The 24273-nt window shown below is 43.1% G+C and overlaps 1 protein-coding gene across 1 annotated transcript; it reads right to left on the bottom strand.

Annotated features, from left to right (window-relative positions):
* Positions 1-185: 185 nt before the first annotated feature.
* Positions 186-19509, bottom strand: TRIM40 (tripartite motif containing 40). The gene is made up of 5 exons (XM_082415559.1): positions 12466-19509; positions 1817-1912; positions 946-1164; positions 625-647; positions 186-442 (listed from the first exon to the last, which is right to left on the bottom strand). The coding sequence occupies exons 1-5, from the start codon at positions 12838-12840 to the stop codon at positions 196-198; spliced, it is 960 nt and encodes a 319-aa protein (XP_082271685.1). The 5' UTR covers positions 12841-19509; the 3' UTR covers positions 186-195.
* Between the last annotated feature and the right edge of the window lie 4764 nt (positions 19510-24273).

Here is a 24273-nt window from a genome sequence, read left to right as displayed (position 1 = left end):
GTGCCAGCTCCACAGGCAGAGGTGGCCTCACCACTGTGAACTCATGCCATCCAGGTACCTGGGTACTTCCATTTTAATATGAGATTGTGAGAGATGGGTGCTACTGTCAGTTCACAGGCAAAACGGCGGTCTTGGATGCTGACTTCTGCAGTGGGAGCCTGGTTCAGGAAAGAGGCTGTGACTATTGTCCAGGTATCAGAGGGTCAGGCATCTGATCACAGCTGTGGCATGTTCAGGAGGTGGCAGGCCTGAGGGTGCACTGGGCAGACCTAGTGGGAGGTTGGACAGGTTGGGGGAAGGAGAGCCAGGAGGCTGAGGTGAGTCTGAGATGAGCTGGTCCAGGGATGAACTGGTCAGAACTGCTGAGGATGGCTGGTTAAGTGATTCATTGATCCTTTTCTCTAAGTTGGGATAAATAGCCTCTAACTGCTCTGGAGCACTCCTAGAAACAAAGAAATCCTTCAGTATATTCTGTTCAATCTTCCACTTTCCATGTAGCCTGAAGATGCAAGTTAATGGAGCAGTGGAGCTCCTTGACTGTGAGAAAGCCCATACACACATCTATGTTTGTGTGGGTTTGTGCTGTGTAAGCACATGTGGGAAGGGAGATGGGACGGCTCATACCTGTTCAATAAGTCACTGGCATCCTAGGAGAGAGAAAGAGAGTGAGAGTCACAACCCGTTCTCAGGTTCCTGTCCCCTCCAATTCCCTCCCCAACCCACTAGTGGATGGCACTCTGGGCTGTCACCTTGAGAAATAGAGAGGGTAGCACCCCTTCTGTGTACCCGCCTCCGCTGCAGCAGCATTGTGCAGCCTTGGACAAGCCACCACCACGTGTCACAGAGAAGACTCTCCTTCTTACACCTCCCAGAGGGATGCTACAGGTAGGCTGCCCACTATTTGGGGAGAATCCCAGGCTTTGGGAGGCACCTTAGGGTATGCACCTTCAGCAGGCTGGCATCCAGTTTCTTAGCCATCCCCTCCAGTTCAGTGACCAGGCTGCTGAGTTGAATCATTGCCCTGGAGATGCCAGGGATTCTGGACACCTCTGCTGGCATGTCCTCCAGCTGGCCTGGCCGCTGCTGAGGGAGGGCATCCAGCTGTCTCCCGGCTTGGTGTTGACGTTCCAGTTCAGCCTCCAGCCTGTGGGTCCTACAGTCTGCCTGAAACTCCAGAAAAGGGGCTCCCTAAGATTCAGTGTCAGATGACTCCCTCTGGACCTTCAGTCTCTGAATGTTCTGAGCGAGAATGCTGATTTCTCGGTCCTCCTCCCCTCATGGCGTTGCCTCTGCATGTCATGGGTATTACGGGGTAGCCGTGTTCTTCAAAAATGAAGGGACACCTCCCCCTCCCCCCCACCTCACACCCTTGTGAACATCCACAGATGCCATGTCTCACACACACACACACACACACACACACACACCCCACTCGGCTATATCCTTCCACTGACTTTTAACCCCCTTCAAATCATAGGGTGAGGAGAGACCCCACATCGAAGTGAGCAAGCAACAGAAAGGTAGATGGTCAGAGAGAGAAAGAGACGTATGGTTTGTGGAGTAGTTTTCAGTTGATGGGCTGCTTGTCTCCTTTGATCTTCACCTAGAACCAGGTGGAGCAGGACTGGCTTTCACTGAACATATAAACCACATGAAGGTCAGAGGGCTTGACTTGCCCCAGGTCACTCAGCCAGCAAACCCCTAGGCCGAGCCCAGCACTTGTGTTTCCAGCCTCCAGGCCCTCCATCCACAGCAGGCTGCTCCAGACAGACAGATGATCAGACCAGAGTCCTTCCTGGGACTCTGCAAAGCCCACCTGCATAGCCTGCAGTCTCTGTTCCTCCTGAGCCCTGAGCCGCTGGAGTTCGCAGATGTCCTTTCTGAGCTTCCTGATCCTGCGGTTGAGTCGTCCCTAGAGAGACAGACACCCCTGCTGGTCAGACTGGGGGTGAGGGTGGTGCCCATGGAACACACGGCGGGGAGGGGGTGTCCTGATCCCAGGATGAGGCTAAAGTAAAATTCTGCCTAAAAAGAGGCAGCCTTCTATGCATCATGCTTGGGGTAAGGAACACAAGAGTTTATTTAATGGATAATGATGGCAAAAAGCAATAGGTAATTTTTAAAAAAGACTTAACTACATAAAAATAACAGATAGTAAGAGAACCTTTTCTACTTGACTTCAGGGTGTTTTTCTCCCGACATCTAAAAGTTATGTGCTGATCTCTGGCAACCCTCACTACTTCTCATCAACAAGTGAAGCCAATCTAGAGAGAACTGACTTACAGAGGAGATGAAAAACCTCTGGTACCACTCCCCTACCCTGGCTGGGATGGACAAGAACTCTCTATTAGAGCAAACCCACAGCCCAGGAAGGCATGGAACCTCTCTCTAAATCTTAAATCAGTGTCTGGATGGGTCACGGTGTCCTGGAATCTAAGGATATAATGAATCATTTCAGTTTCTAAAACATTTACTTTCAGATTTTGGGTAAACTATGTAGGAAGCAAATATAAACAAAGCTGATACTGATATCAACATAAGCCTTTAATGAATCAAAATGGAAGAAAGGTGCAGGGTGGGGGGTGTCAGCAAAAGAGTCTGAAAATGTTCTTCTTGTAACCCTTGTTACCTTAGTTACAAAATATATTTGCATACCAGATAAAAGGGTGTACAAAGCCATAGTAATAAAACAGTGTGGTACTGGGACAAGAAAAAATAGAAAATGGAAGAAGAGAGAGCTCAGGGACAGACCCATGTTTACAAAAGAATTTAAAAAGAAAAAAAAAGTAAAAAGAAACGAGTCACAGGTCTGAAATGTGCAATGTGGAGAATATAGTCAAAAACTGTGTAATATCTTTGTATAGTGACATATTGTAAGTAAACTTATCGTGGTGATCATTTTGAAAGGTATAGAAATATTGAATCACTATGTTGTGTAAGAGGAACTCTCATAATATTGCAGGTCAATCATGCTTCCAAAACAAACAAACAAATAAACAAACATAGAAAAAGAGATCAGATTTGTGGTTACCAGAGGCAGGGAGTGGGAGGACGGGGAATTGGGTAAAGGCAGTCACAAGATACAAACTTCCAGTTATAAGATAAATAAGTACTAGGGATGTAATGTACAACATGATAAATATAATTCCCACTGCTGTATGTTATATATGAAAGTTGGTAAGAGAGTAAATCTTGAGTTCTCATCACAATAAAAATTTTTTTTCTATTTGTTTAATTTCGTATCTATATGAGATAATGGGTGTTCATTCAACTTATTGTAATAATTGTTTCATTATGTATGTAAGTCAAATCATTATGCTGTACACCTTAAACTTACATACTACTGTATGTCAATTATAACTCAATAAAACTGGGAGAAAATAAGATAAAATAAAAATAAAAAGCAATACACAGATCAGTAAGAGAAGGGACAAAATCTGTAGGAGACGGTGTTGAGAAAACTGGCTTACAACAACAGGGAAAAATAAAGCCAGATCCCTATCCAGAACCATATGTGAAGGCAGACTCTAGCTGGATTAAAGACAGTGTGAAAGGAAAACTATAAAGTTAATAGAAAATAATGTTAAAGAATAAATAAAATGTTAAAGAATAAACCTCCAAAAGCACAAACCATGAGAGAATGATTTAATTTGATTATCTCAAAATTAAATATTTCTGTTCAATGACAACTCTATGGACATACCTAACAGAGAAATGACAGACTAAGAGATAATATCTGCAATGTCTAAAACCAACAAGAGACTTATATATAGAATATAAAAGGAAAGCCTAGGGAATTCCCCAGTGGTCCAGTGGTTAGGACTCAGCGTTTTCACTGCCATGGACCGTTTCAATCCCTGGTCGGGGAACTAAGATCTCTCAAGCCACAAGGCACAGCCTAAAGAAAGAAAGAAAGAAAGAAAGAAAGAAAGAAAGAAAGAAAGAAAAGGAAAGCCTAGACATCAATAAGAAGACAGGAACCCAAGAGAAAAATTTGCAGAGAATATGGACAATTAATTCACAGATGAGGGTATGCCCAAACTCACCTGTGATTAGAGAAATGGAAATTAATACAAAGAAATATTATTTGACCCCCATCAGAGTAATAAAAATTAGACAACTGGATAACACCTGGGGGAGGTGGGATGTGTGTGGATATAAGGACCACACTGTGGGCTGGTGAGATATGCACTGGCACAGCCATTCTGGCAACGGTTCCGGCCACCTAGGTGTGCTTTCCTCTGTGATCCAGTCATCCTGTTTCTGAGTAAAAATTCCAGAGAATTCCTAGGTTCTAAGAGAACATGTACACTACAGCACTGGTTGTGGTAACAGAGAATTGGAATCACATAAAGTCCACTCCTGGGAAATGGATGGGTAAAATATGGCAGGTGCCCGCTATGGAACACAGTGCATCTGTCAGAAACAATGGACTACGTGACCCACAAAACATGGACTGATCTCAAAAACATGGTAGAGTGAAAAGCAAGAAATAGAACGAAGCCCATCATATAATTTTGTTAATTCAATATACAAGCACACAGTGCAGCAATGTGTGTTTTACCAAACTGTCTACAAATAAAAATACAACAAACACTTTAAGTGGTTGTCCATGGAAGAGGGAGGAATGATGATTAAATGGAACAAACAAAACATGAACAGGATTTGTGGACTAAAGAAGAGTGTGCTATTAACTGAAGAGTGTGTGTATCATTAAGTAAATCCTTCTCACCTCAGGTCAAAAAAAATTGGGGGGGGGTGGATTTTGTTGTTGTTGTTGGCTGTTTATGGGGAATATTTCTTCTTTTTGTCATTTTGCCTCATTTTCTCTTGTAAACTCTTAAAATGTATTGCTTTTGGAAAAGAAGAGTCCCACATCACTGGAGATGTACAGGTAGAGGCTGGGGTTGGACGAGATGACTGTGAAAGTTCTTTCTGGCCCTGAGATTCAGAGGGTGAAACCAAGGTCAACGGGCTGTGGGTGAGACTTCAGCGAGGACATTCAAGCAAACAAACAATAAACAGAGGAGACAATGATGTCACTAGGAAATTATTTAAAAATGTTTCATGTCACTGGTGTTACCTGCAGGCATTTCCCAGCAGACAAGCAATAAAACAGTCATAGAAGGAGGGGGAGGAAGTAAATGGGCGTCTTGGAGTTCACTCGGGGCCTCAATGGTGAAGGCGGAGGCTGGGGTGCGGTGGGGAATTGTCTGTGTGAGCACTGAAGTTCAAGTCTCGAAAAGCTCAAACAAGCAAGCAACCTTCACCTTGCTACCCCTTCCATCTACTCTGTTCTCACAACTACATTTCTTGAAGCAGTTGGCTCTTGTTGTCTTCATGTCCTCGTGGCCCCTTTGCTCCTCAGCATCTGCTTTTGCTTCTCATCATTCTTTTGGAACTGCTCTCTCCAAGGTCACAGTGATCTCCAGGAAAGAAACCCAGAAGTGCCTTCTTCTCAGGCCTCCTCTTCTTGGATGTGATTCTACCCACCCCACTCTCCCGACTTCCCACCCCCGTCCTTCCTTGACCTTCCTGAGGTTGTTTCTTTAACCCTCTTCTTTCTCTAAATGATGTCCTTAATTTCAGGCTTCAGATTTTATCATAATTCCCAAAAGCTCTTTGTCCTAACAGTCAATCCCATGTTTCCAGCTGAGACTTAAGTATCTCCTGCTGCCCTATTGACAGCTCAAACTCAGTTTGGAGTAATCAAACTTATCTTCCTCTTCCCCACCCTCTTCCACAATTCACTACTCTTGACCTCCATATTTCTGTCCTTGGACCCACCCTTCTGTCTCTCATCCAGCTTGAAACCTCAGTCATATTTTATTTTTTACCTGTGCTACTACTGTCTTCAAAAGGGTTTTTCATTATCAAAGATAAGCCCGAACTCCTTAACCCAATATCCAAGGCTCTCTGTAACCCAATTTACATTTCCTGTGTTACCTCTCTCTACTCCCTCCCTATTCTCCACACTAGCCAAACAGAGCTGCTTGTGGTTTCCTGGACACACCCCATGCAGACATGCCTCTTCATGGCTTTTCTTTTACTTCCTTCTACCAGGAATGCTATCTATTGCTGCCTGTCAAAGTCAGGCCTGTTCTTAAGATCCTGTTCAGAATGTCAGAGTCCTGTCTTCTGGAGTAGTTTAAAATTTAATGAAGAGCTTAAAGTCAACTACAAAGATTGTGTAAATGAAAAAAGGAAGCAAAGATAACAGCAATAAAGATAATGCATGAAAAAATGAAGATAATTCAGATCTATCATTTAAAATATTCAAAATGAGTAAGGTAAAGTCCCTCATTTTTCAAAAAATATTTATTCATCCATTTTTGCATTAAGGTAATATTTATGTAAATAAGGTACTCATTAGAATTAGAAAGCAAAATTCTACAAACTTTTATCTTCCCAAAATATTCCTCAGGGGGGAAAAAAGACAAATTGAAATATAGGGAATAGTGCAAGACCTGTTTTGTCTTAATAAATATTTTTTAAAGTCTGTGATCCTATCAGATATCAGATAAAATGTGATTTCACAGTAAAAAAATTGACCAAAAAGGACATTATAAATAGTGAGGAAACATGAGAACATAGCAACATTTAAAATCCTTCTCAAATGGCTTACTAGGACTTCCCTGGTGGTGCAGTGATTAAGAATCCACCTGCCAATGCAGGGGACACAGGTACGATCCCTGGTGGGGGAAGATCCCACATGCCACGGAGCAACTAAGCCCATGCACCACAACTACTGAGCCTGCACTCTAGAGCCCACGAGCCACAACTACTGAAGCCTGCGCCTAGAGCCCGTACTCTGCAGCAAAGAGAAGCCACCGCAATGAGAAGCCCACGCACCACAACGAAGAGTAGCTCCCGCTCGCTGCAACTAGAGAAAGCCCACACGCAACAATGAAGACCCAACGCAGCCAATAAATAAATAAATAAATAAAATTAAAAAAAAAAAAGGCTTACAAAACGCATCAAAGAAAAAGTGGTTAACAGGCAAAAAGGTACCTTTCCCCTGATACAGTCACACACACACAAAAAAAGACCAACTTTCAAAAAACATGCTCCTTACAGAACAAAAAGTGCCCCAAAGTATGGATAAGAATGATATCACCCATTATATTTTATGAGGAAAAATGGTGTTGATGACTAAACCTGACAATGTCCACATGATCGTGCATCTAGAAAATGTCAGGAAATTAAGTTAAAAGGTATATGAACTCAGCAAAGACTCTCATTTGAATCTACGAGTACCAATTGTCAAAAAAGCAACCCTTATAAAATATATAGCTACTCTCAATATAAGATTTAAATAAAGAAATGTAACATCTAATTCAGAAACATAAAGGAAAACGCTTGGTGATATATCCTGCTATTGGTCAAGAAGACCAAGTAGGCTCACAAAAGTCATAATTCTTAATGTAATCAACAAATTTAATGCAATGCCAATTAAAATTCCAGGGATTCTCCATAAATCTTAGAAACATTATATAAGAAAATCCTTCTGGAGACTTCCCCGGTGGTCCGGTGGTTAAGACTCCTCATCCCCAATGCAGGGGGCCTGGGTTCGATCCCTGGTCAGGGAACTAGATCCCGCATGCCGCAACTAAGAGCCTACATGCCGCAACTAAAGATCCCACATGCCACAACAAAGATCCCGCATGCAGCAACAAAGATCCCGCGTGCCACAAGTAATACCCAGCAGAGCCAAATAAATAAATTAAATTAAATTAAATTTAGAAAAAAGAAAATCCTTCTGAAAAGACAGTCAGTAAGACCATCAGGTTACAAAAAATTATTATTTGACAAAGATGCTACTAAATTTAAAAATAAACCATAAAGCAATAAGTATCAAAACTATATAATAACTTTAGAACAAAAAAAAAATCAATGGACTAGAGTAAAAAAAAATGCCACTATTATAAGAATTTAATTTATGTCAAACCAGAAAGAACATATAGATGCGAAAAGGACTCACAGAAATGTTTGAGGGACAACTGTAAACCAGAATAAAGAAAAAATAACTTTATTGTTTGATAAAGGAGTCATCCTTCACACAGCACAGTATATTAAATTCCAAATAAGCCAGCAATTACTTAATCTTTAAAAATGACACGGACCTAATATCTATCTATCTATCACCATACTAGATAAATTTCTGAGTAAGACATGGAGATTTTATTTCTTAAATAGAATAGAACTGATTCAAGTACAAATTCTTAAAATTTTTGCCCCAAAAATGAAATAAAAAGAAAAGAAATATCAGAATAGGAAAAATGAAGGTTAAACATAATTAGTATAGCTTATTATCCAAAAGATAAACTACTCTGATGCACTCATGTAGAATTTATGCCCTGATTCTAAGGGGAAATGTAGACAGTGAGTCTCCATGTGGAGAGAAACCTCACCACCAGCATTCATAACCAAGCAAAGTAAAACAACTTCAATCATTGTCACGCACTTAGAAAACCAGCAAAGCACATTGACAAAAGTGATTGACAACAGCATGAGTTGGGCAGTAAGGAAACAGATGTACAAAAAAGACACTGCAAATTTTTCAGTCTTCTGGAGTGCAGTCAGGCAATACATAATTCCTTTAAAAAGGACACAATTTACAATATTTACAATTTAAAATATTTAATTTACAAAATTTAATTCAAAGGAATAGAGACATGGTGAGAAATCATAAGAAATCTTTATTTCAGAACTATGCTGTCAACATCTACAAACACACTCAGGGTCTCCCATTGTAATCAGTCCTTTGAAAATACCTTCAACTCCCCAGACTTTGGCTGTCCTCAGGCAGCCTCATGAAACTCACTAAATCCCTAGTTTCAAAACTCAAACTGGTGCTCTATGCTGCCTGCCAATTCCACTCAGTTTTACTCATAGGTTCACTTTTCCAAACTCTACCACGGCTTCTCCTCTCTTTTCAAACCTTTCACACTTCCACCTCTACCCACACTGCTGATGTTCTTCCCTCACATATTATTGAGGAAATATACCTGAACACTTGGGTTCTCTCCCAAATTGCAAGACTCCCTCCCCTTGCAGAGGCTTTCTTATGTTCCCCACTGTTACAATGGAAGAAGTGTGCTTCCTCCCAGCCCAGCATCCACTTCTCTGCTGCCCATCTTACTGGATGGCTCTGCATCATTCAATGCACTCCACCATTGCTTCTTCTTCTTCTTTTTTTTTTTTTTTTAATATTTATTTATTTGGCTGCGTTGGGTCTTAGTTGTGGCATGCGGGATCTTCCTTGCGACATGTAGTATCTTTCGTTGCAGTGGGCTCAGTAATTGCAGCTCATGGGCTTAGTTGTCCCTCAGCATGTGGGATCTTAGTTCCCTGACCAGGGATCGAATCCTCGTCCCTTGCATTGGAAGGCGGATTCTTAACCCCTGCACCACCAGGGAAGTCCCTCTACTGTCACTTCTTAACAGATTCTTCTCTCTTAGCATCTGGAACACCACTCCCCTTGCTTTTCTCCTGCCTTGCTAGTGGCTTGCTTTAAGTCTCCTTTGCTGGGTCCCCCTCCACCTTACATCTAAATGATGGCCTTTCTAAGGACCTTGCCCTGGAACTGCTTTTCTCTCTAGACTCTCTCCTGAGGATATTGCATCAATTCCCTTGGATTTAAATATTATCTTTATTCTGATGGAACCCTGTCCTACGTTCTGGGAATCCTAACCCAGACTCTCTTTGGAGATCCAGATTTCAAAGCCAGCCACTTAATTAAGATCCTACTTTGATGTGTCTCAACTTGGACTTGACTTGTCCTAAATGAAACTTGATGTTTCATTCAAACCTGTTCTCCCCAGTCCTTATTGTTCCGTCATTCATCCAGTTTCTCAAATCAGAAACTCATGAAGTCATCTTTGATTCCCTTCATTCCCTCACCCCACTTTAATCTGTCAGTAAATGCTGGCAATTCACACTCTAATTATAAACTCTTCAAATATAACAAGGCTTTTCCAGATCTGGGGCTCCCAAATCCGTGCTTCCCTTCTGCCCAGACTTTACATTGGCCACCTTCTCTTTTTCCTGATCTCAGCACCGGTGCCACCTCCTCCATGAGGCCCTCACCGACCACATGGGTCACCCGTTACTCTCCATCTCAGACTCTTGTTTGTTTTCTTCTTAGCTCATACGAGACTTGTAGTTTGTTTGATTTCTTGTCTGTCTTTCTTATTAAACTGCAAAGTCCCTGGCAGGAGGGATGGCATCTGACTTGTTCATCATTGTATTCCTAGCATGTATAGTAGTTCCTAAAACACTACAGGAACTTAAGTCTTTCTTAAATGAACAAATATTGTTATTTATTTATTTTAGTTTTCCTGTCATAATTTAAAGGTAAACTTGAGGACAAAGATTATGAATCATATTTATACTTCTTACAATGCCTAGAATGACATCCTATACAAAGCACAGACCTGAATAAATCATTGAGTGAGTGAATAGATTTTTCCATCTATTCACTGGCCCATCAGCAGGTGGGAGAGCTCTCCCTGCCCTCCTGTGGTACCCTGCACTTAGAGGGAATGATGTTAGAACCAGAGAACTTTGCCTCTTTGGCTTTCTGAGTTATTTCTCTACCTTCCCATAGTCACCCTCAATCTGGACTCCCCAGTTTCTCATCCTGTATTATAACATGTTCAAAAAGTCAAGTATCTAAAAGAAGACTTGGAAATTCATCCTTCATTATTGGATAGAAAGACACCATGGTGGGCTTCCCTGGTGGCGCAGTGGTTAAGAATCCGCCTGCCAATGCAGGGGACACGGGTTCAAGCCCTGGTCCGGGAAGATCCCACATGCCGCGGAGCAACTAAGCCCGTGCGCCACAACTACTGAGCCTGCACTCTAGAGCCTGCGAGCCACAACTACTGAGCCCACGAGCCACAACTACTGAAGCCCACACGCCTAGAGCCCGTGCTCTGCAACAAGAGAAGCCACAGCAGTGAGAAGCCCACGCACCGCTCGCCACAACTAGAGAAAGCCCTCGGGCAGCAACAAAGATCCAACCCAGCCAAAAATAAATAAATAAATTAATTAATTAATTTAAAAAAAAAAAAAAAAAGAAAGACACCATGGTGAAAATATGTCAATTGTCAATCCAATCAAATACTAACTTAACTGGGGATGGGGGTAGAGGATAGTTGGGAAAAAAATGCTAAAGCTAACTGGCAAAATAAATATATCTAAGTATCCACAAAAATTCTGAAAAATAAGAATATTGTGAGGGTTCTAAGAGCTACCTGACATTAAAACACATTGCAAAGGTACAGTGCTTAAAATGGTTTGACACACAAGCAGGAATGGATAGAAGAATAGAACGGAATGGAGAGTCAAGAAAATGTGCAAGTCTATACGTACCCATGGCAGAATAAGAAGTCGGCATTCAAATCAGTGGGGGAACTATGGATTATTCAGTAAATAGTGATAGGAAAAATTGATCAAAACTTGGAAGTTAGGTTATTCTTTCACCAAAATACAGCTTGGATATTCTAAGTCCTCCAAAATATATGTTGAAGGATACTCATTACAACATCCCATGAGACCTCAAAACAAAACAATAACCTGGAAATAGCTCAATACCTGCCAATTTATAGTACATTCATAGAATTGAATACCATGCAGTTGTTGAAAAGAATTCATAAGATCTAGATGTACTGATGGGAAAATGGGATAATGCCCAAGATGTATTTTTAGATGATAAAAACGAGTTACAGAAAAATATATAGAGAATCCGTGTGTGTGTGTGTATGTGTTTTAGAGACTGCATTCATACACACACACACAATTTTCTGGAAGAATGATACACAAAAATCTAACAGTGGTTACCTCTGGGGACTGAGAATGGGGGAAAGCAGGAAGAAAGATTTTTAGTTTTGACTTTAGACCTTACAGTGTTGTCTGAATGTACCAGTTTTATGATAAAAAAATTTTAAAAATAGGATAAAAATAATCACTATAGAAAGGAAGGAAAGAAAAGATGAAGAAGGAAGAGAGAGAGAGAATCATGTACTAATTTCCAGGTTTCAATGTATTTCCAGGTTAATCATTAGGATATGTAAAACCTGATTACATTTCTAGCCAATTTTCTAGTACTATCAAACAGGGGAACCATACAGTCTTAGTACTAAAAGAGTTTTGCACTATTTAGTCCAACTCCTTCATGCTACAGATGAGCAAACTGCGAGGAGCTCATGCTTCCTGGGAATCTGACATCATGTGACCGTATCTCCTCTTAGACTCCTATTAATGCATTGAAATTTTAACATTAGTAGCAAGATAAACACAGAAAAGTGAAGACAAGGGTCCAAAACAGGCTAAAGCAGAAGAAACAAAGAAAAGTGTCAGTCACCGAGCCTCTATGATACACCAGGCATAAAGGACAGGGAGTAGGAAGGAGTAACTCAGGGAGGTGGTGGCAGAGGGATGGCTATGATGACCCCACCTTACCTTGTAGTGGCTGATGGCGTTTTCAATGGCCAGTTCACAGTGACACTTGTGTTCAGGGGACACCCGGCATTCCACACACAGAAGACGTCTGCTCTCCTCACAGAACCAGCACACCTTCTTCTGGTGGCTGTCACAGGTATAGCCGGCCCCCAGGACCCCCTCGGAACAGGGCTTCCGGCAGAGGGGGCAGCTGAGGACCCCGGAGGCTGAGGCCTTCTCCAGGTGCTGGGCCAGGCACGCTCGACAGAAGAGGTGTCTGCAGTCAGTGCGCACTGCCTCCTTCAGGCACTCCTGGCAGATGGGGCAGATGCCCTCTTCCCGGCTGTCCTCCTGCAGAGGGAGCATGGCCTCCACCTCACACTGCCAGCCTCCCATCTATAGGGCCTCCTTCCCCACTGGAGCTTTGGACAGCCTGCCACCCTAGACAGTCCAGGTAAGATGGCCCAGCTGGAAGGAGGCGGCCCTGGAGCAGCTCAGAGGACCTGATTCAGCCCTCCAACTGCAGGCAGCCGCCTGCTCTCCATCAACAGAGTTGTAGCACGGACAACAGAAACCACAATTCTGCAACAAGTTTCAGAAATAAATCATCAACTTTGACACACACCCTCTGGTTTCCTTGTCTTTACTAAACTTGAAATCACTCCTCTTCACACATCTGGAGGAAGCAGGTGATTCAAAGACCAGTTTTCCTCTTCAGAGCTTTCTGTGCATATTTTTACAGCTCAAAGTTAAAAGGCCAGAGTATCTTGGTCAGAAGCCAGAGATTCATAAACTTAAAAGTTGAAAGTGTTCTCTGATTTGCCCTCAGTTGAGAGAAGCTGGCAGGAGTTTATCAAGTACCACACTGTGATACTTGCAGGCTCGTGGTCACATTGTAAGAATGTGGCTACTGCTGTCAATTACTACCCAACTATTTGCATCAGCATCTCTGTCAGCTGTTCATTCTCCCAACCAGCATCCCTCTCAGGGTTATACAGATTCTGCAATGAAAGGGAAAGAGAAGGAGAACAGGACATAGAGCAGTTTGGAGAACTTTTCCCTTCCTTTCAAGCCATCTCCAAAGAAGACCCAAAGAAGAAAGTTCTCCCCTGTCCCCACTTCACTTAAACACTGCATTCAACACTCATTCCCTCATCCCTAAGCCTCTTGCCTAGTCCTCCTCCAGAAAAGCTCCCCTGGTATCCTACCTCAATTTCTCCTTCCACGACATCAGGTCATGGTCTCATGCTCCAGATCTGGAGAGATGGCCAGCAGGTGAATGGTTTTTAGACTGTGCCGATTATATATGCTCACGCGTTAGTAAAAATGGGGGAGAGGTGACAAGGCCCATCTTCCCATGCCTGCGTGACTGATCTAGGGGAGGTGGAAGGTGAGATGGACTTTGGCTGGTGAAAGGTGTGGCTTGTTTGCACATGGGGAGGAGGAAAGTCTTGGTGCCTCTGATGTAAATATGACATGAAGTGAGAGTCAACGCACAGAATGAAGACCTCCCAGAGCCTCCGCTTAGGTACCTCGGGATCCAGGCATCAGAGAACCACAGCATCTGCTCAGGATACCAGAATACCAAGTGCCCACCCACTGTCTTCCAATTTCCCTCCAGTCAGGCAGGTTTCAGCACTGACACTGGGGTCCCACAGGGGATAACACTAATGAGAATTGCCAGTTGAGGCTTTATTAAAAGGTCCAACATTCTTGTTCAAATCTCACTCCATACTATCCTTCCTTAATCCCACTTGACCACTGTCTGCTGCAGGGTTTCTATTAAAAAGTCACTTTCCCCATAGTCATAGTTCCTTGGCCTTTTTATCAAAGGGGATGGCTTCCTCGAATCTCAGGGTCACGGGTGGGGTGAGCATCTTCCTCACTCCATACACCACTTCCCAAGCGTGAGGTCCCCAGAGCCAGATAAAAGCACCTATATGTGGAGCTCTGGTCGTCCACGCTCTCCCTCTGCCTTGCTGTCCTCCACAGAGCCAATTCCCTTGATTCGTTGAGGATGAGCCATGAGCCTTGTGAGCCACCCCATGTCCTGCCATCATCCTGGGTGATTTCAAGGACGATGTAGATGACCATCAACACTGAGGCCTTTCAGCTCATTGACATGCTCACATCCAGTGACCTTTACTTTTGCCGCCCACACTAGTGACCATTCTCTGGTCCTTGTCAGAACAGACTTCACCACCTGAAATCACAAATCTAGGCATAGGACTCATCTTACATCTCTCTCCCTAAGCTTATTACTAACACATCTGTTCATCAATGTCTAATCCTTGATCCCTCCACATTCCTCATTTGTCACATCTCATGAAATAATATGAGAAACAAAAATGAGGAGAGATTAAGTAACCTGCCCAAAGCCACAGAGGGGTAAACAGAGAGTTGGGATTCAGATCTGGATCTCTGTCATTTTAGCCCACATGCCTCATCACCACAAAATATCATCTTTTCACACCTTTCCTTGCCCTTAGAAGAAGTTAAGTAAAGCCTTAATAAATGGAAAGGTGAATTTTCAGGTAGATTGATAACTGGATTCTGGATAGACAGATGAAGAAATTTAGAGTACTGACCATATGGTAATTTCTTTTGTAGTTATTTAGGTACTTTTCTTGATTTTCCTACTGGCTTATTGAGCAAGTTGAAGGCAAGGACCCACTGTACTTAACACCAATTTAAGAATGATTCAAATATAAGGACTTCCCTGGCGATCCGGTGGTTAGGAGTCTGCGCTTTCACTGCTGAGGGCCCCGGATTCAATCCCTGGTTGGGGAACTAAGATCCCACAAGCTGTGCAGCACGGCCAAGAAAACAAAACAAAACAAAACAAAACAAATCGAAAAAAAAAGAATGATTCAAATATAGAAATCATACAAGGATAGACAGATAAATTCAATCATATTTTAAAAGATCTGCATGGGGGAAAAATCTACAAAAACAATGTCAAGAGACAAATGACCAAATGAAAACTTAAAAAGAAAACATATTAACAGCTACCATCAAAATCAAAGGGCTAAAAAAAAAAAAAGAAAATCAAAGGGCTAATTCCCCTAATGCATAGAGAGCTCTTACAAAAGAAAAAAAAAAATTAACTACCAAGGATGAAACTGGACAGAGGAAATGAACAGACACTTCATAGGAAAAAATGTCTCTAAAACATATGAAAAGATGCTCAGTCTCTCTCACATGAAGAAAACACACATTAAAATGCACTAAAATTAGATGTCCGGATGTCTGGAGAACTGGGGTTGGAGGTTCCCATTGTACCTTTTAAATTTGGAACCAAGTAAGGGTATCATCTATTTAAACAATTAGTTACATTTAAAGAAGAAGAATAATCAGTGGTTAGAATGAAAGGAATTCTGAACTACCCAAAAGATCTGGATTATGGTCCTAATTCTGAGATTTGGAGCTTCATGTTCTGAGACAACCACGACCACAGCCTCCTTGCCAGGAAAGTGGATCAAATGTCACAGCTGGGAATGGAGGTTCTTTATAAATTACAAACCAATGCACAATTGTTAGGGGTTATTATTATTCCCCTGCCTCACAACCTATTCAGCATAGCTCCTTGCATATAGCAGGCCATCGATAGTTTTTGAATGAGTGATTTTACCTAATTTTGCCTACTTCGAAATATTGGAGCCAGGGGCCTGGTGATTTGCATCTTTTCCCTCTCCTTCATCACTTCTTTCCCGGCTCTGCTCGACACTTTCCAGCAGAGAAGCCCTCCTACCTCTTCTTGCAGCTGCTCTGAATTCTCACATCAGTTTAAGCCCAGCTCAACGTCCCAGTTTCCTGCATGAAACCTTCCTAACTACTCAGTCGTCATCCTTCCAGGGCCTCCACTTACAGTGGGCAGGTTGTTCACTGTTACAAGAGCAGCCAGGAGAGAGGATGAGTCCGGACCGGGACCCAGCCCACAGTCTACTTACCAAGCCATGGGCCTCTGCAGCCAAGAGCATGATTGGCCCTGAGGAAGGGGAGGGGCTTATTCTAATTTGCACAAAGGTGTCAGAGGGACTTGCAGGTCTATATACCTCTCTCCCTTTTATGAACCACCTCCTAATTTATTACCATTACATATTTTGCCAACTTCCCTGACTTTGGCTCATGCTTAGCTCCGTGAGGGATGGGACTATATCTTCCCATCTTTGCTTACCCTCTGATGCCTTGCCCAGTGCTGGGCATCTTAAGCCACTCTTTCAAGTCTCCAACTAAATCCTAGTGATGCTTTCTCAGCCCACATCCAAACTGATGACTCTGAAACATGAGATCATCAGCAGTCCCTTCCTTGAAATTCTCATCTCTGCTGGCTCTTGGCTTCCCTATCACCGCTCTTACCATTCATTACAGGAGATCCGCTCCCTCCTAGCACAATGAGGTGGAGCTACATGGACTTTGAAGGTGGATGGGCCAGATTCAGATCTCCACTCCACCACTTTGCAGCTGTTAACCTTAAGCAGGTCCTGTAACCTCCCTGAGCCCCAGGACCATCCAGATCCTTATCTATGGTCTTGACATATTTACCAAGTTTAAATTCCTGTGCATCCTTGAATGTCTCATCACCACCTCAACTTCAATTCTAAATTATTCTTACCTGGATTATTTGCAACCTTACCCAGAACGGGCAATAAAAAGCGTCCTTCAGCTGTGTGTTTGGCAGCTCTCAGTGGGCAGTAGGTGGCGTTGTCTCCCAAGACAGGACCTTATTTTCACCTCTCTGGGAGGGAGAATGACTCAGGGCACTGGGACATTCCATTAGAAAATGATAGTTTCAAATCTGGCCTTGTAATTCCTCAGAGCAAGGAATACCTGGCGGTGGAAAGTTAGCTCTGAAATATGCAGATCCAGGAGGAGGGAGGGAGGAAGGAGAAGGGGCCTTCAAACTATGTAAGAGGAAGAGGGGTATAGCCCAGGAGAGACAACCTGCAAGGCAGCAGAAGGCAGGGACCAAGGAAGAAAGTTCACCAGTGAAAGATGTCCTGTGGCAGAAATAGCCAAGAATTTTAAAGCGCAGAATGTAATATTGAACCTTTATCTGCTCCACGATTATGAAAAAGGAGGTAGGGGTGGGGGGAACAGGAGCTGAAGATTTGAAACTCAGGAGAAATGGAGAATTCAGCAGAGGCCTTAGGAGCTGCTAGTGAAAGTAACATGTTCTTGGTGGGACCTCCTGGATTCTACCCAATGGCATGGAGGAAAGTACAGCCTGAAATGTACTGAGGCTATTAGTCATTCACCAGGTTGAAAGAGTCCTTATCTTGAGTTCTACAGAACAGCTTCTCCTGAGAAGCACAGCCAAATGGACCTGTATGGATGTTTTGGTTGTAGAGGTTGCAGAAAGGGCTGAATCCACCCTGAGTGGAAAGTGTACAAGTGGCTGACTTACCATCAGTACTTGGTCAGACACACCTATTTTCAACAAAAGGATGGAACTATACAATTAGCAAAATAGGGGAATTTATGAAATTCCAAGCTCACTGAGGCAGGGAGAAGAATGAAAAGGAGCTAGCAAGAGCAGAGCGTGACGTTAGGTGAGGTGGAGAGTGAGGGGCAGACAGAAGCGAGACCCCGGCAGAGAGAAGACTTCAGAGACAATCTTGCTGCAGTAGCAGGATACACAGAGGAAGATCGACCCTGAAGCTCCTCACTTGATCTGGCCCTTTCTAATACCCTGGGATAGGCCCTAGCTATGTGTTTACATGGCCATGCTCTTCTGTAAAATTGCAAAAGTAATATATTTTAACCATAGGTAAGATTTCTGTCTCTTTCCACTCCAACTTTCCTCTGTCACATCTTCCCTTGTACCAAGTGACGTTTGGGGGTGAGATCTAGCTAAGGAGAAATTAAGCTGGGCTTCCATTGTTTGGGTTTACTAAGATTCATAAGTTATTGCTTAATAAGTCCATAAGTTATTGCTGGGTATTTCCGTGTAGAAGTGGCTTCCAGGAACACTTCTACCACCCACTGAGACAACCTACCTGACATCAGAGACTAAAGTGCAGAGTCAGAGGATGTGTCATGAAAAGAACGTGTCCTGTGACATGAGGTACCAGACGCCTGTGGACAGTGGAGCCAATAAATCCCTTCAACCCACAGATGTAGATAGTTGTTAAGTGTAGAATTTAGTCTCATCAAGGTCTAGTCAAAATGGAAGTTCCTCTCATCAGGAATATATTTAACAATGTAACATATACAAATATGTATACATGACAAAATAAAATTATTTTTAAACATATTTCTACATGAAATCAATCGAGGTTATTCTGACATCAAAAAGTGAATTGGAGGAAAAAAATTTCAGATCGAATCAAAATCAATAATTGAGGGGAAGAGATAAATTTTAAATAGAAGTAAAGAATAGACTCCTAGATTTTTTGATAATCAATTGGCAAAGAATAAACCTATAAACACATTACATTAAAAAAAAATTCCTGTTGATTTGGTGTGAAATATCAGCACCTACAAAGATAATCTAGAACTCATAATACCCTTTTATAACAAGGAATTAGCAATAAACAGATCAATGACCTTTAGCAATTTAAAGAGTTATTTAAGATTAGTCAGTGCCCAAGAAAATTTGAAATATCCTGAAATCTTAGAGCTCACAGAAGAAACTCTTAACAGAAGTTTCCCCAAAGTTAACGAACTAAAAATTGGTACATTATTACCAATAATGATTGTAAACTGAAATAAACGCTTCTAAACTTTCAATTTAAAAAAATTAACCACGCTAGAGGAAATACCAAATGAGTCATTCTCCCCAGAGAAAATTTATTACAAAATTGTTGTCAAATGAAGAGGGAGACAAAAAACATAAAGCTAAAAGCATAGGGAAAATAGAATGGGGAGTCAAGCAGTTAATTTAAAATATTTTACTGGATTTTTTGATGTTTATTTGTCAGCTTTTTAAAATTTGTAATTTGCCGTCCTTGCTTTTCTCTTTCTAAGTAAATATTCACTTTGGTTCCTTACTTTATATTTCATTTTTGTGTCTTTTTTCTTTAAGAGGGCCCAACAATGTGTGAGCTTCAGGCCCCACAAACCTAAACCCCCCCCTCACCCCCGCCATGAGCGTTTGGGGGCACTGACAGTGCGGTGCAGGTGGGCGCCGCTTTCCATCAGGAAGCCCTAAAGGGGAGCTGAACAGGAAGAGAGGTTGCTTGGGAGCGCTGGTTGGCGAGGCTCAGCGGATGGAGTGACAGGTGAGGGGCAGAGCCCCCGCCCTGGCGAGTGTGCCCGATGGCCACTGCACTCAGAAGTCCCCGCTGAAAGTTCATAACCGTCCGGGGGGCTGCGGCTCCGCGTGCTCAGGCTGTTTTCGGTTCTTAACTTTGCAGCGGCTCCAGAATTCCAGAGGCAAGGCTTGCACCTTGTACAAAGTTTGCAGAAAACCTTCACCAACAATCATCTGAGCCCTCAGTTGTTTCCAGCCCCATCTCCCCAACTCTTTTTTGTGGCTTTCCTGGTAGAATATGTGCTTTGGGATTAAAAAAAAAAAAAGAAAATCCACCTCAACTGGGGCAATATAATCAGGACACCCCCAGATCGGTTGCTTTAAGCGCTGTCACTCATTCCGGCCTGGGGGCGCGCGCCCGGCTCGTTCCCGAGCGCGCTCACTCAGTGGTCCTCGCCCCAACCACCCTAACGTTTCCCAGCGGCCACCCGAGCCGCCCCACTCGGCACTCCCGGTCCAGCCCCCGCCGGGGGAGGCGGCCCGTCCAGCCTCTCCCCACACGAAGCGGATGACCGCAGCTGAGCCCGCAGCCAGCGCCCAACTGCCTCCTTCCCATCACCAGCCGGTGGTCTGAGTCTCCGCGCCGCCTCCTCCTGGCCCTTCCTGACCTTGCGCACTTCAGGGTACCGGCGTGGGCGCCCCACTTCCGTGCTGCGCGCCTCCGACCTCTTGCCGAGTAGCCATCTCTATTCTGCAGGTGAAGAAACCGAAGCCCGGAGCACTGAAAGGGGGGTCCCAAAGACCCCTGAGAGCGGTCACCAAAAGCAAGTACTGTAAGTGACTCTGGGAAGATTAACACTTGATTTCCTACAACTGAGGCAGCCTCAGAAAACCAGCCTCGGAACTTTTTCCCTACAGGACCCTCAGTCCTTCAAGTCACCCCTATACCGACCCATTTAGCAAGAACTCTAGGAGCAGCTCACCCCAAACCAATGGAATGAAAAAGCTTTGTTTAGAAGTGAGGCCTGTGGAAATCTCAGCTGGCTTACAGGCTTTTAATGCATCATTAGCACCTCGGAGTGTGCCGTGTTTTCTGTTTGGCTCCTCTTTCTGCCTCTAGAGCTGGCTGCAGCTCCAATCTCCTTGTCACATCCTGGTCTGCAAGCTGAGACCTATCAGGGACCCTTATGCCACAGGGCAACTCCTTATGCTGGTGTTGCACTGAAGCTAGAATTCTCACAGCCACCCCGTGAGTGCCTGCATTTTCGAGGCACCAACCTGAATATGTGCACAAACAGGCCTGGTAAGGAGGACTGCTGTGACTCCAGCTCTTCTGGAACATTAGGTGTGTAGGATGCAAGATTCTATTTCAGCTCTATCTGGGGGTAAAGGGGCAATGCGTGTGTGTGTGTGTGCGCGCGCACGCATGCACAGCACACCAAAGAAAAGTCCATCTAGATTTTACTACTAAAGGGAATAGAAGAGAAGAGGAAAATACATTTTCTGAAAGCTAACATCCAGAGAAGAGCAAACCACTGAAAAAACTGAGGCCTGGATCAGAAGGGTTTCTGCTCTCATTAGTGGACTGAGTAATTCATACTTCTCCCATGTGAAGACAACTTAAAAAGCTGGATAAAATATTTTTAAGGTATCTTAAAAATTCAAAGGGCCAGTGAAGAATTGTTGGGCCAAAGTTTGGGAAAGGAAAGGAATCTGTAGAGGCGAGCCTAGAACTTGGGGTTGCCTCTGTCTGGGGACATTCACTGATCCTGCAGGTTGCTGAGATTCCAAACTGCTTTTCTGGCAGCCTTTAAAGGCTTAAGGAACTAGAAATAGAATCCCAAACCCCCAAAATATCAAGTGTTGAACTTGTTTAAGGTGACTCTAGACTGCAATGACAAAAAAGAAAATCCTTATGGGAAGAAGCTAACATAATCCTAGGCTTTGAAATATTTCTGCAAATACTTCTTCAGATATATCTAGCACACAAGTGAAAATAACCAGGCACCAGAGAGACAAGAAACCACCAGTAAGAAAAGCAGAAACAACAAACAGAATCAGACTCAAGAAACTTCAGACACTGCCATTATTGACACAGACTGTACAACGACTTTGTATGTGCTATGTTCAAGGAGATACAAGCCAAACTTGAAAGATCTGGCAGAGAACCAGGAATTATAAAAAGTGGCATAGCAGAAAAAAACAAACAAAACTTTTAGCCTGAGTCAGTCATGGGCACTAAAGTTATAAAGTCGTGGAAACTTAAGTGGGGTAGTCTTTTTCTTTCTTTTATAAATTTATTTATTTTTATTTTTGGCTGCGTTGGGTCTTCGTGCGGGCTTTCTCTAGCTGCGACGAGCTGGGGCTACTCTTCGTTGCGGTGCACGGGCTTCTCATTGCGGTGGCTTCTCTTGTTGCGGAGCATGGGCTCTAGGAGCGCGGGCTTCAGTAGTTGTGGCACATGGACTTAGTTGCTCTGCGGCATGTGGGATCTTCCCGGACCAGGGCTCGAACCCGTGTCGCCTGCATTGGCAGGCGGATTCTTAACCACTGCGCCACCAGGGAAGTCCTCCAGTGGAGTAGTCTTGTTGGTCCACCTGTGAACCCTGGAAGAAAGAAAGATCACAGAGATTTGGAGAGAGTAGCTTCATATTTCCAGTTCAGCTTTTGATATCACAGAATGACATAACCAAAAATATAAATAAAGCATGTAATTTAAACTATGGAATTTAATTTTTAAGGGTTGTACATTCACCTGGTTCAAAGAGTAATATATAAAAAGATGTACGTCAGGAAGACTTGCAACCGCCCTGCACCTATTCACCTCATCTGCCACTACCCATCCCCCACCCCTGCCCCACAGGTGAACACTTTTATTAGTTTCCCGTGTATCCTTTCAATGTTTATGTAGGTAGAAGTAAATACAAGTATATATTTATACTATATATATATTTGTAGTTCTCCCTTTTTTAAGGCAAAATTTTGCATGTTAAATAATGTTCTTTTTCACTTAACAATATAGCCTAAATATTTTTGTCATGTCAATACACAGAGCCCCTATAAATTGGCTCAGTTTAATATGATGCAACAAGATTAGTTACTTTGCACCAGGTACTCTGTTAAGTGCTGAGGGGATCAAGATGGAAAAACATGGCCATGGGTAAGAAGCTTTATTTCCACAGTCTTAAGGGGAAATTTTTTTCTAAAGTCTGGATTTGGGAGGGATTTTCTGGAATTTGGCCTGGGTGTTCATCCAGCTGCTTCCCCATCTGTCTGTGATGAGGACTCACTGGAATAGCTGGCGAGTATCAGACGCTTTGTGTACTGGAGATGCTGGAGATTAGCCCAGGAGTTTCTGGCAGGCTGGGCCCCGCAGCTCTTCTGAGCTGAGTCTGGGCCAGAGCATGTTGCTGTCTTGCAGGAGAGGGAGGAGTATCAGCCTTCCGCCTGCAGACTTAGCAGAAACGCGGAGTTGACCATGAGTCAGACTCAGATCAGCTTTAAGGTGCTCTCAGATCCCCATGGAGCTAATGAATGGGGTAGGGGACAATTTGAAGCAAAGGGTAGGTCAGACAAATGGAGATGCGTGCTTGTTTGGAACAAAAGCCGTCCATTTTAAAAGCCTCCTTAAATTATTCAACATCTAAAAGCATTAAAATGTAAATTTTTTTTTAACACTCTTGGGTTAAAAAAAGTTGCTAAGGACATTGTACCTGAATTAAAATAGCAAAGACTGGAACAAATGTCCTTTAAACTAAACTAGTTTCTTTTGCAGGGAGATCTTGAGAGCCTTTTGGACATTCATCTATTTACCTGACTCCAGGGTCAGGGCCCTCTGATCAAAGGTGCATTCTTTACCAACAGGGGAGTCACAAGTCAAGGTAAAGGAAAAGCCCCTCACTATGCCCCACCTCGGCCCCGTGTATACCTTAGGTAGGAGGTGACCGGCAGGCGTGCCTTTCCATCCCACCCACCCTCTCTCCTCCTCCCCACCCTCGGGCTGAACTGGAAAGGTCTGGGAAGATGGAAAAGAGATCATTCCAGCAGACAGATCATTTGTAGCATTGCCAGATAAAATAACAGGATGCTCAGTTAAACTTGAATTTCAGATAGTTTCATATAAGTATGTCCCAAATACTGCATTATTCATTGTTTATCTGAAATTCAGATTTAACTGGGTGTCCTGTACTTTTATTTGCTAAATCTGGCAACCCTACTTGGCACGTATGGGTCACAGAGTATCAGTCTGACTGGAAAAGACAGTTTGTTTTGAGGAGAAACTAAAGATAAGCTTAGATGGAAGGGAGGAAGCCTTTAAATATCAGCAGCAGTTTAGACTTTGTCCTGTAGAAAATGGGGCTGACTGAAGATACTTTTATAAAAATATTTATTGTGGGTTTTTTCCTACATTGTAGAAATACGTTCATTGTAATATATTTGGAAAGCATGGAAAAGTATAAAAGAAAATAATTAGCCATAATTCCACCAACCAGCAATAACAGTTGTTGACATTTTGCTGTTAACTGCCTTCAAGTTGTTGCCCAGTTGTCACCACCTTGGGCCCATTTGGACCACCCTACTGAAAAGTGGAACCTTACCCCTGCTCGCCATGCCCCCTTCCTGCTTTATTTTTT

Source organism: Balaenoptera physalus (assembly GCF_965194825.1).
Source record: "Balaenoptera physalus genome assembly, chromosome: 11".
NCBI lineage: Eukaryota > Metazoa > Chordata > Mammalia > Artiodactyla > Balaenopteridae > Balaenoptera > Balaenoptera physalus.
Note: the sequence above shows the minus strand (reverse complement) of the source record. Positions and strands in the feature narration are given on the sequence as shown.

What these genes read in the sequence shown, in the direction of transcription:
- TRIM40 (XM_082415559.1), bottom strand. Translation starts at nt 12,840, where the DNA reads ATGGGAGGCTGGCAGTGTGAGGTGGAGGCCATGCTCCCTCTGCAGGAG. An exon ending in AGAGACTGCAGGCTATGCAG is followed by an intron (nt 1,165 to 1,816) that starts GTGGGCTTTGCA and finishes CTGGAGTTTCAG; the next exon opens with GCAGACTGTAGGACCCACAG. An exon ending in GCCAGTGACTTATTGAACAG is followed by an intron (nt 443 to 624) that starts GTATGAGCCGTC and finishes CTTTGTTTCTAG; the next exon opens with GAGTGCTCCAGAGCAGTTAG.